The 13,248-nt window shown below is 37.2% G+C and overlaps 1 protein-coding gene across 1 annotated transcript in view; it reads left to right on the top strand.

The window, feature by feature from the left end:
• Positions 1 to 2,490, top strand: part of Slc6a15 (solute carrier family 6 member 15) — a 48,646-nt gene extending 46,156 nt beyond the window's left edge. Inside the window, exon 12 of the mRNA XM_041676709.1 lies at positions 1,886 to 2,490. Coding sequence (XP_041532643.1) covers positions 1,886 to 2,257 — 372 coding nt within the window. The 3' untranslated portion in view covers positions 2,258 to 2,490. The remainder of the gene's footprint in view (positions 1 to 1,885) is intronic.
• The last annotated feature ends 10,758 nt before the right edge of the window (positions 2,491 to 13,248 follow it).

Genomic DNA, 13,248 nt, shown 5'->3' with positions numbered 1-13,248 from the left:
GTTTTTTTTCTTTTTTTGAATTTTTAAATTTTTTTTAATTTATTTATTTATTAAGGATTTCTGCCTCGTCCCCACAACCGCTTCCCATTTCCCTCCCCCTCCCCCGATCAAGTACCCCCCCCCCCCCTCATCTGCACGAAGAACAATCAGGGTTCCCTGACCTGTGGGAAGCCCAAGGACTGCCCACCTCTATCCAGGTCTCCTAAGGTGAGCATTCAAACTGCCTAGGCTCCCACAAAGCCAGTACGTGCAGTAGGATCAAAAACCCACTGCAATTGTTCTTGAATTCTCAGTATTCCTCATTGTCCGCTATCTTCAGCTAGTCCGGATTTATCCCATGCTTTTCCAGACCTAGGCCAGCTGGCCTTGGTGAGATCCCAATAGAACATTCCCATTGTCTTAGTGTGTGGGTGCACCCCTCGTGGTCCTGAGTTCCTTGCTCGTGCTCCGTCTCCTTCTGCTCCTGATTTGGACCTTGAGATTTCTGTCCGGTGCTCCCGTGTGGGTCTCTGTCTCTGTCTCCTTTCATCGCCTGATGAAGGTTAATATTCCTGAGGATGCCTATGTGTTTGTCTTTGGATTCACCTTATTTAGCTTCTCTAGGAACATGAATTATAGGCTCAATGTCCTTTATTTATGGCTAGAAACCAAATATGAGTGAGTACATCCCATGTTCCTCTTTTTGGGTCTGGCTTACCTCACTCAGGATAGTGTTTTCTATTTCCATCCATTTGTATGCAAAATTGTTTTTTAAAACAAAACAAACTGTCATTTTTTATTACACATACCAATCCAAGTTCTCACTCCCTCCAGCTTATTTGAAGTAAAAAGAAAAAAAATGCCACGCTAGAAATCTTTGTATTTTATTTACTTTATAGTATTATATTATTTGTTTATTTATTTATCTCTTTTGAAAGATGCTACTTTGGTTTGGGGTTATTAGCATTTATAATTTGCACCTCATACAGCTATGATGTTTATACACTGTAAACTTCTTTAGCAAATGACATTCAAAAAGCCTTCTATTTATTAAACCAGATCTCTTCATTTTATCATTGAAGAACAGTGGTTTCATGGCTTTTGACTCTAGGAAGCATAGTAAAGCTCCAAAAATATATATCTGTAGAAATTCATTAAATATAAGCTACTCACGATGCTTAAAATGCATATTAGCAATACAGACATAATTTAAATAAATATTAAATCAAGAGTTTATGACAATTGTTTTCTATTAGCAAGTAACTATGGAAGGCGTGTTTCCAAGTAGTATAGCCACACTGGCTCAAACATGAGGTCGGTGTTGGCTGTTAGAGATCAGTGCACTGATTTAAACCCCTCTACGGTCAATAATTGTGCATAATAATAATACATTCACAACGGAAACATAGACCAGCCTGTCTTATTTATCAAACCATGGGACCAGATGTGCTTTGAAATCTAAATTTCAAGATTTTTGAGAGATGGTATGGTACACATATCACATGTCTGTTGCTTAGTAACAGAGTACCCCCAGACTTAGTGATTGATAGTTTTTCCTAATTATTGTCAATTCTTTTGGTTTTTCCTAAACTAATAGATGTGATAGCATTCAGTTGGGAGATAATTACCTCCCCTCTCTCTTTTTCCCACTCCCTTTTATCTTTATCTCCTCCTTGGGTTCCCTCAAGTTTAACGGGGTCAGGGCAGAATTCTAAGAAACAAAAAATATTAATGATCAGACTTTTTAATCATTGAGTTTGCTGAATGTCATTTCTATTACTTACTGTCAGTCAGAGCAAGTGAAACGATTATCTGAGAACCTGACTTATAAACCAAGACCAATATAATGCTTTCATCTGTGCGCATAAGAAGATGGTTGATATTTATCTTTCCTTGACTTTACCAGGCTTCCGAAGAATTTCTGAGCTACCCGGTGTGGGGGATGGTTGTCTGCTTCTCTCTGATGGCTCTTGCAATACTTCCCGTCCCTGTTGTTTTCGTTGTTCGTCGCTGCAACCTCATAGACGATAGCTCCGGTAACTTGGCCTCTGTGACCTACAAGAGAGGAAGAGTCCTGAAAGAGCCTGTAAACTTGGAAGGAGATGACGCCAGTCTCATTCACGGCAAGATACCAAGCGAAATGTCGTCGCCTAATTTTGGTAAAAATATCTATCGAAAACAAAGTGGTTCCCCGACACTGGACACCGCTCCCAATGGACGCTATGGGATTGGGTATTTGATGGCGGACATGCCTGATATGCCAGAGTCAGACTTGTAGCTGAAATGGCAGCAGCCTGCCGGCGTGGTTCATTTTTATCAATGATGTTGGTTCTACTATGAGAAGCATTGGGCTTCACTCATCAGAAGGTGATCTCAGGTGTCCATGGCTGTGATCTTTAATCCCAACAGTATAAAGTCATCTAAGAAGAGTGTTCCTCAGTTTACATTTGCACAGAAATGGTTAAAAACAAAGCTGACAGTGACTGAGGTCATATTTTGCCAGGATTTTTTTTTAAAAAAAAAAACGATACTTTTGGCATATTTTCAAGTATTTCTATCTCTTTAAAAAGAAAACAGGTGTTACCTCAGTTTCTAATGATTTCTGAATTTAATATTATTGGCAATTTTAAAATCATTGGTATATCTCAAAATTTATAATTTTGCCTTCAGAGCAAGTCCCAGTATTACCTGGAACAGTTGTGAGAGTCCATGCCTCTCTGCATAATTCCATGAGTATGTTCTGTAGATAGGCTCTACTTATTTAGGCATTTAATTGAAGAAGACTTCGAAGTATTTTCTTATGTGACAGCCATATAGAACAAAATATCAAAGAGTGAGTGAGAAGGCACTAATGCTGGATGAATGTTAGATGCGGAGGTGACAGAGGATCACATGTGATGGCTGTCTATATATTGTGTAAAATAGGTGGGTGAAAATGACCTGAGAGTGCGTTGCTCCACACTCTCTAGAATTATGCAGACTCTGCATTTTTCTTATGCCGTGTGCCTAAAACCCTACTTAATATTTATTGTGGTTTTGAGATCACTTACAGTATATTTATATAATATACTTACAATGTATAGAGATGCATATCGGGACTCTAAGTGCTGATTTGAAAACCTGAAGCAAGATAGTATTTGATTTCATATATTTCTGTTTTGCTTCATTTTATGCAAATACAAATCCTTTTTTAAGTGATTGTTAAAACTGTATGGCATTACATTTTAACCTACAAATAAACGAAGTTTAAACAATGGCGTTTGTGTTCCTCGTTGATTTTCCTTGAATCACCTGGACAGGATTGCGCCTCTTGCAATTTGTGAGCAAGGTCGTCTTGAATTTCAGCCAGCACTTGAGCCTTTTGTAGTAATCATCACATTTCCAGTGGGATCAACAAAGTCGCAGGGCTACCACCACTTTACAAACAAATAAACAATCGATTTTATTGATTGATGAGTGGCTCTTATGCAGTTTCAAAGTATGGAAAAGGGCATATAATTTCTAACAAACTGTGTTTAGAGTTGAATGGTTGCTTCATTTTTTTTTCATCTATAGCATTAGATAAAGAATCGGAAACACAATAGAATAATCTGAATGCACAATGCAGTTTTATTAATTATAGTCAGATTCCTTTCTTTCCTTCCTTTCTTCTTTCCTTACTGGATGTTAAACCTATGTGCATATCACACAATCAAGGCAAGTGCTTTACCACTGAATTATATGCATGCCCAGGCCTGCCCTGTTAATGCCTATGATTTATAAGAGCCCTCTACGTTTAATATCCATTTCTAATCATTTTCATAACGGCATGTCTATTTTTCTACATTTCTTCTTCTACTCTGTTGCTGGTAATTCATTGTTCTATGCTCAGTTTCTAACTACAATGGTTGTTTTAAAAAGAAAAAAAGCTAAAACATAAGTGAAAACAAATAATATTTAGCTATCTGTTTCTGGATCTTCTCATTTCTTTGGTTTCTTCAGTGTTGTCCCAGATGACAGTCTCCCCCCATTCTCTCTCTGTCTCTTCTAAATAATATTTACATTTTATATATAACATTGCTTTTATATATAAAAGTTGTTACTTCTTTTTCTGCTGGTGCTTTGGTGGACACTTATGCTGCTTCCATACCTTACAATTTTCTGTAGGGTGCTGCAGCAGAAAGAGCTCTGTGAGGGGCTGATTTCATTTCTCTTCTAGCAAAGTTTATAGTTTGGGATCATACCTTATACAGTAAAACAGATCTCCATCCCTTATTCTCAAACTAATTAAGAATAATGCAGGAAGTGTGTTTTTTGACTCGGAGAACAATTGAAATTCATTCTAAGACTCCTGCTTGCAGCACGAGAAACATTGGTATAGAGGTTAAAGCAAAGAGACATGTCCTTTTGTTTTGTACTGTCATGTTGTCACTTCTTCAGATGTTCTTTCGGTTAGTCTTTGCCCTGATTTCAGCGTTTGTTAAATAAAAATCTGCAAGGTACGGTGGTTTTTGTCTGTGCTGCCAGTACTCAGAAGATGAGGCAGGGAATTGCTGCATGTTCAGGTTCAACACAATCCACAAAGTGTGATGTAAGAATGCCTGTGCTAAATAGATACCCTGACTCGATATAAATAAGTAAATAAAGATCAACATTGCTCCTTATAAATAGGAAGTCAATGTGCCATGACAATTATAATTAAAATATAGATAATATCACATTTCCTTATTAATTCCCTAGCCTTAATTCCCCTTTCCTATATTAATTGCCTGTGAGAACTTTATCTGTTCTCTCCCCAGCTACTTTGGTATTTGTCAACAATAACAACAAAAGTTAATAATTGGAGATAATTGTTCCCTAAAGCTAAAATTTGAATCAATTGACTTTTTTTTCTTCTAACACTTCAAGCTATGTCCTAAATTTACATCTAGGAGTGTCATGGCTAAAGGGATGTCTCTTGGCAGTTACAAAGCAGAATGAAAGATGGTAGAATTCTTATCGCAGTACTGAGAATAAAAAGGCTGAGGGAGAAAAGGCCCTCATTGCTGAGGTCAGAGTCTCAGTTTAGGAGGCAGTATCATCATTAGGTGATGGAACATGATGACATGAGCCGGGCAATGGTGGCACACGCCATTAATCCCAGCACTCGGGAGGCAGAGACAGGCGGATCTCTGTGAGTTCGAGACCAGCCTGGACTACAGAGCTAGTTCCAGGACAGGCTCCAAAGCCACAGAGAAACCCTGTCTCAAAACAAACAAACAAACAAACAAACAAACAAAAAAGAATATGATGACATGAAGATGTATTTGCATTTCTATACCTCTTTGATGTTTACAATATCACATTTGCTCAGCATTAGCTTTCTTTTCACTCCTTTTATTTATTTTTTTTTTGTGGGAAACCAATGAATTTATTGGACTTGTTTATAGAGCCATGATGAGGGGTTGTTTATTGGAACATGCTTACAGTCTTCCAACTTCACTGCCAAAAGTCCTGCTCGATCATGAATAGCAACATGGAATTTACGTCATGCAGTTACCGTTCAGTCGGCTTTTCACTTTCCGTCCACTCTAGTTTCTCCCATGATTACGGGCAGTGGGAGGTTGTCAGGAAGATGGATTGGCTACAAACATTAGACCCTCTCTTTTTTTCTACTAGGAAGCGATAACAAACTTTCCAGGTTCACTTGGTTTTGTGCTAAGGAAGACAAGAATGTGCATCACAGGAATTAATAGCCATAAAACATAAGGAAGTTTTTCTTATTCAATAGTGAAATTTTCCCAGTTGTTAATAACATAGTTACATTCCAACAAATCCTAACTTAAACATGTAGGTAAACATTTTATTATTAAAATGTAAAAACTCATCCAATAGCATAATACACTCTCGCTGTAATCAATCACCTTGCTATTTATCTTCCTACCTTATTTTAGAAAATAATCCTATGTGAAACCTCAGGTTTTCACAGGTTTCAGTTGTTTATTTTTTTTTGCTATAGTTAGACTAACCAGATAACTTATTTTCAATATGCGTACGCAGTTAGTTCTAGGATCGGAGTCATGACCAGAAATTAACATATGTTTCATAATGTTGATCAAAGGCATACATTTTTTTTTATTGAGGAAAGAAGAAGAAAAAAAACATAAACAAAAAAACAAGTTTCCACCTCCTCCCAGCCTCCCATTTCCCTCCCCCTACTCCTCTCCCCCTCCCTCTCCAGTCCACAGAGCAGTCCGGGTTCCCTGCCCTGTGGTAAGTCCTAGGTCCTCCCCCCTCCGTCCATATCTAGGAAGGTGAACATCCAAACTGGCTAGGCTCCCACAAAGCCAGCACATTAAGTAGGATCAAAACCCTGTGCCATTGTCCTTGGTGTCTCATCAGCCCTCATTGTTCGCCATGTTCAGAGAGTCCGGTTTTATCCCATGCTTTTTCGGTCACAGTCCAGCTGGAAAGGCATACATTTTTAGTGTATATGGTGATGTTAAATAAGATGTGTATTAATTCTGAGTTTCGTTTTGCTTGATTCTGGCATGACAAATTGAAAGTGCCTAACTTTTTATAAATATCATCATTGTGGAAATTCAAGAATTATATACAAGTATTGCTTTTTATTATGATCATATTATTTTAAGTAATGTTATGGCATAAAATTCAGAGAGATAAAGAAAAATAATTTGGGCATTAACAACCTGCTCTGAATGATTAACTATTACAGAGTTTGTCTGGCAAAACACTGAGTAGCATTTTTTACTCGCACGTTATCATGCCGGTCATCAGAGAAGAGGAAATATTTTTTATGTGGCTGAGCTTTGCTTTTCTTTTAATTGCCTCTGTAACACTATTAAAGAAAGATTTGCATTAGGCAGAGGAACACATTGAAGATTCTGCTTTCCTTTCCGGTGTCCATCACTGGTTAGCTAGGCTTGAGCAGCTTGTCTATCAGCTACTGATGAGTTCTCAAGACGGACTTGAATTTTAAAGAGAATGATCACACTAAAATTATACTTTAAAAACAGTCCAGTAATCCTGATTTTCTACACAAATATTGCCCTTATTTGTATCAGACTCGAGTTTTAAAATTAATTTATTTTTATTTGCATGCCTTGGTCATGTGCCCACTGGCATGTCCATGTGAGGGTGTGGGATCCCCTGGAACTGGAATTATAAATAGTTGTTTATTACCATGTGGGTGTTAATTGAATCCAACCCTGTCCTATGGAAAGCAGCCGGTGCTCTTAACCGGTTCTTCAGTCTCTAGGTTTAAATTTTTTGGAACCTCTGAATGTACTATTAAAAATTTTGTGAATATATATATTTTATAGCTCCTATATTTTAAGAGGTTCTATTTATTTTCAAAGATCATTTATCAAAAACGAGTCATGCTTTATCCACAGTAAGAGATTTACAACAAATACCTAAGATACAAAAAATACCTAAGATACAAAAAATACCTAAGATACAGAGGGAAAACTGGTTCACTTATCTAAGAGTAATCACAAATATCTATACTAGTGGGCAGAGCTACTACTAAATGATCAATACATTGCGTTCAATTTCTTGATATTTTATAAGTCTATATTTTAATATTTTAAGTTTTATTTTATGTGTTTTAGAAGTCAAACCTGTTAATATTAGAAGAAAATACTTTTTCTTTCTTTCTTTTTTTAATTGAGAAAAGGAGAAAAAAAAACAAACAAGTTTCCACCTCCTCCCAGCCTCCCATTTCCCTCCCCTTCCACCCACCCTTCTCCCCCTCCTCCCACCCTTCTCCCCCTCCCCCCACTCCTCTCCCCCTCCCTCTCACCAAGGCCAGCAGGACTGTGACCAAAAAAGCATGGGATAAAACTGGTCTCTCTGAACATGGCGAACAATGAGGGCTGATGAGACACCAAGGACAATGGCACGGGGTTTTGATCCTACTTAATGTGCTGGCTTTGTGGGAGCCTAGCCAGTTTGGATGTTCACCTTCCTAGATATGGACGGAGGGGGGAGGACCTAGGACTTACCACAGGGCAGGAAGAAAATACTTTTTTAATAAAAATGAAACATTTTCTTTAAAAATTGCATGAAAGTGCAGGTACATAAAATAAAAGTTTATTTTTTTAAAAAATGAACAAAAACTAGAAGCACCTTACAGTATTTTATGTAAAAAAAAAAAAGAACTATAAAAGCAGAAGAAACATTCAAAGTCTCTCCACTTCTTTGAGGGTCAGCTCTGTGTGATAATGCTGACTTTCTTCAGGACAGATCTTGTCTCAGTTCTTCTCTCTGCTAGCACATGGGACAGTTGTTGCTGCTCTTTAATAAAGTCCTCTGAACTCTCAATTAACCCTTCTATTTCCTGTGCTCACTTTTGTGACAATTCTATTCTCTGTCTTTGTTTAGATCCAATCCACTTTTCAGTTCTCATTTAGATGGTACTTTCCTTAATGCATCTATTCACTTTGATCACATTCTTTCTCGTCCTTGAAAGAACATTCCTCTCATTATATTAAAATTCTTTCCTAAATTACTCAATGAATTCTCAAAGGTCAGGAATTCTGTTTTGGTCAGAACTGTATTTCCAAAACATTCATAACATTTAGCATGAAAGGGTGAAACATTATTGAATGAAAGAATACAAAAAAAAAAGGAGATGTTGAAAATATAAGGACAGCTCATATCTGTGTGTTTGCTGTGGATTGAATGTGGTTGGTCATTCCAAATTTCTGTGTTTGATGCATTTTCCCCCTGTGAAACATGTGAAAGGTTTAAAACATGGTGTTTAACACAGTGAAAGGTTTAAATAGGAACTTACATAAAGCACCGTCCTTGAGGATGTTCTCATAGTCTTCATAGGTCACAATTAATAACTATAAAAATAATTAACAACTATAAAAATAATTTTTTTGGGGACAGGGTTTTTCTGTGTAGCTCTAGCTGTCCTGGAACTCACTGTAAAGATCAGGATGACCTTGAACTCAGAGATCTCCCTGCTTCTGCCTCCAAAGTGATAGTGCTCGGATTAAAGTGTGGCATTTAGTGTGCCAACACCAACATGCTATTATGTAATTAATTTATATAATTTCTCCTTGTCTATATTTCAAGATCTGAAGTAAAGATGAGAGTGTTTAAGCATGATGATTTGTTTGAAAGCATAGCAGACTAATAGTATAGCATCATTAGCTCTGAACCTAGAACAATAATGGCACAAAATACATGATTTCACTCCTACCTTAGCATAATTTTTGTTTGTTTCTGTGTGTGCTGTTGAGGACCAGTTCCAACAACAACAACAAAAAAAAACACAAACAAACAAACAAACAAAAAAAAAACAAACAAAAAACATTTCTTACCAGCGTAGAGGCATGGGAAAAAATAAAGACACTATTCACACAACAGTATTGGGAGGGACTTTCAGGGATTATTCAGACCCAGAAATCCACCCTCCTGGTTATTTTTCAAACAGCTTTTATATCAACGTAAACTGGTGGAGAAGATAACAAAAAGCTTCATTACCATTCTGTTTCCTAGGTAGCAGGAATGAGTCAAGTCATATTTACTTGGTCAACACTTGGCCACGTAGGCTGAAAACACCTACTCTCCAGGTAACCTTATAGTTACAGTGGAAGCAGCAGGATTATATTAGCATATCGTGACCACCTGTTAGGATGGCTCTGAGTTTGCTTGACTTCAAGAGAAGTCAGGTGACCACTGCCCCTGTGGAAGGTGCAAATTGCACCTGTAAGTCTCTCAGGTTCTCTGACCACCAGACAATGTGGGAATGGGCCTGCATTTTTCCCGCCCCTATAGTGTGTGTGTTTATGTGGTTATGTATACTTATATGTTTATGTGTGAGTGTGTGTGTGTGTATGTGTGTATGCATGTATATAGAGGTTATAGGTCCAAGGCAAAGGTTTTGCTCTCTCACTTTCTATTTTACATATTGAGACAGGAACTCTTGTCGAGCTGAGCTCACTTATTTGGCCACAATGTATGGTCAACAAGCTGTCAGGACACTCCTGTTTCTGCTTCCACAGAGTTGGTACTTTTGCACATGCCACCATACCTGGTCATTGAAAGGGTTGCTGGGGACTTTAACTTTATAGTTGGCTGTAAGTGCTTTATTAACTGAATTATCTCCTCTGTCTCTGGACATTGTCTTATCTTCTGCTTCATCCAGTTTTTTCATCTATGTTAATCAGTTAGAATTTAAGTGCCAAACCAATTATTAATCTGTCCTCAAACACACACACACACACACATAATGTATGTGTATTTATTACATAATAATGTGTAGGTATATTATATATATATATATGTATATATATTCATATATATTCGAAAGAGTGTCTCACTATATAGTCCGGGGTAGCCTGGAAAAAATACTTTGAAGACCTGGTTGCCTAAAAATAATAGAGTTCATCTAGGTTGTTTCCAGGTTCTGTCTATTACAAATAATGCTGCTATGAACATAGTTGAACCAATGCTTTTGTCATATGATAGGGCATCTCTTGGGTATATTCCCAAGAGTGGTATTATTGGATCATGGGGTAGGTTGATCCCAAATTTCCTGGTTGCACAAGTTTGCACTCCCACCAGTGTGCCCCTTACTCCACAGCCTCTCCAGCAAAGGCTATCATTGGTGTTTTTGATTTTAGCCATTCTGACAGGTGTAAGATGGTATCTCAAAGTTGTTTTGATTTGCATTTCCCTGATCGCTAAGGAGGTTGAGCATGACCTTAAGTGTCTTTTGGCCATTTGAATTTCTTCTGTTGAGAATTCTCTGTTCAGTTCAGTGCCCCATTTTTTAATTGGGTTAATTAGGTTGGAAAGAGCCTTGACTCTAGAGGGGTTCCCAGAGGATCAGAGAGATGTACCCAACTAGGTACTTGTGCAGCTGTGGAGAGAGAGCCTGAAATGGCCCGATCCTATAGCCATACTAATGAATATCTTGCATATCACCATAGAACCTTCATCTGGTGATGGATGGAGACAGAGACAGAGACCCACATTGGAGCAATGGATTGAGCTCCCAAGGCCCAAATGAGGAACAGAAGGAGGGAGAACATGAGCAAGGAAGTCAGGACCACGAGGGGTGCACCCACCCACTGAGACAGTGGGGCTGATCTATTGGGAGCTCACCAAGGCCAGCTGGACTGGGACGGAAAAAGCATGGGATAAAACCGGACTCTCTGAACATGGCGGACAATGAGGGCTGATGAGAAGCCAAGGACAATGGCACGGGGTTTTGACCCTACTGCATGTACTGGCTTTGTGGGAGCCTAGCCAGTTTGGATGCTCACCTTCCTAAACCTGGATGGAGGGGGAAGGACCTTGGACTGCCCACAGGGCAGGGAACCCTGACTGCTCTTTAGACTGGAGAGGGAGAGGAGTGGGGCCGGGGGAGTGGGGGAAGGGGGAGGAAAAAGAGAGGTGGGGAGAAGGCGGAAATTTTTAATTAAAAAAAAATTAATAAAAGAAAAAAAATAAAAGAGTTCAGTCTACCTCTCCCTGAGAGCTGAATTAAAGGTGTGCACTATCATTCCCAGGCATGTCCTCAAGCTTAAAAGCTTCACCATTGTGTCTCATTTATTCAAAGACAAGTTTGAAGTAGACCATGCGATAAAGAATATTCTTCAAATAATGTACTAATTACTCTAAGGCAAAAAAGAAAACAACAAATTTTTAAATATATTTCAAATTCATTAAATTAACTAATAAGACAAAACAATAAACAAAAAAACTAAAGAAGAACAAATCAAAGTGCTTAGATAATATTTTTCTGTCTCCATTTTGAACTGTACATGTAAAGTTCCTGTCATTTAAGTTTCTTCCAGAAGAGGGCAGTAGCACATTTTCTTATCGCTGGAAGATTGGGTTTATGTTATGTTCCAGTCTAATAATTCAGTACTGAAACTCCTGTTCCATAAAGCGCTTTATTTTTATTTTGCAATTGTATATTATAAATATTCACTACCCTGTAATTTAAAACCTGAATGCTTTCAGTTCTATGAGAAATAGATAATGATCACTATTATTAATTCTTTTTACTTTTTTCCTTTTATGAAAATTGACTTTTCTCTCACATAATGAAGTCTGATTATGCTTTTTCCTCTCTCTACTTCTCTAGTTCTTACCCACCTCCCCTTTCATGCATATCCACCCCCTTTCTGTGTATCATTAGAAAGCAAACAGCTTTTAAGGCATTACACTATATTATAATATAATATAACAAAAGCTAACCCATCAGCAGAATAGAACAAAATAAACAGATGGAATAGAGCCCAGAAAAAGACATGAGAATCAGATATAGGCATGATTTCCTCCTCATTCACACATTTAAGAATCCCATGAAACAATAACCTCAAAGCCTTAATATATGTGCAAAAGTCATGTAAAATAAAATGAGTGAAAAATATAAATAAATAAAATAAAATATGGTAGGTGAAAAAAGCTAAAAATATCAGTAACCCTTTTATATATAAATGAAAGGCTGAAAAATAAATCAGGAAAACAACACCATTCACTATAGCGTCAAATAATATATCTTGATATGCATTTTATAATGTATTTATAAATTTTATAATAGAATATATTGAGCTAACTCTAACCAAGCAAGTGAATGACTAGTATGATAAAACTTTAGCCACTGAAGAAAAAAATTGAAGAAGATTTCACATCTTCCATGTTCATAGATCAGCAGAATAAATGTAGCAAAAATGGTCACCCTACCAAAAGCAATCTACAGATTCAGTGTAATTCCCATCAAAATTCTGAAACAATTTTGAGTGAATAATGCAATGATAATATTCAGCTTCATATGGAAATACAGTTTTATTACTTTTTAAAAGAAAATTACTGATATTGAGTAAAACTTTGCCTTCCTAAATGAAAGCAAGTTAAAAGTTAAAGTACATAATAGATTGCTTTTGTAGCTAAAGATTGTGGGTATTTTATAAAATAACATTTTCTATTAATGTAAAATAGTTACAAATATGAATTAAGCATTTTTTTCATTGCTGAAATATTAAATATGTGAGGGTGTCTCTGTGGAAATGTGTATTAGCATGCACATATGAGTACAAATAATAAAATTCCAGAGACAGAAATTGGGGTTCAACCCAAAAGCCAGAAAAGCAAAGCTGTCAAGCACTAGAGAAGTCTAACCTCTGTCAAGGCTGACTGTAAACTAAGAAGTCTCTCTTTTCTTCCATTATATATACCCTCTAGTTCTGGGATTAAAGGTGTGAGTTCCTAGTACTGGATTAAAGGTGTAGACCACCAACACCTGGATTTATTTCTGAATTG

Source organism: Microtus oregoni, unplaced genomic scaffold, assembly GCF_018167655.1.
Source record: "Microtus oregoni isolate MIOR12 unplaced genomic scaffold, Mior012 000001F_ref0000356, whole genome shotgun sequence".
NCBI lineage: Eukaryota > Metazoa > Chordata > Mammalia > Rodentia > Cricetidae > Microtus > Microtus oregoni.
This window is presented reverse-complemented; position numbering and strand designations above follow the sequence as displayed.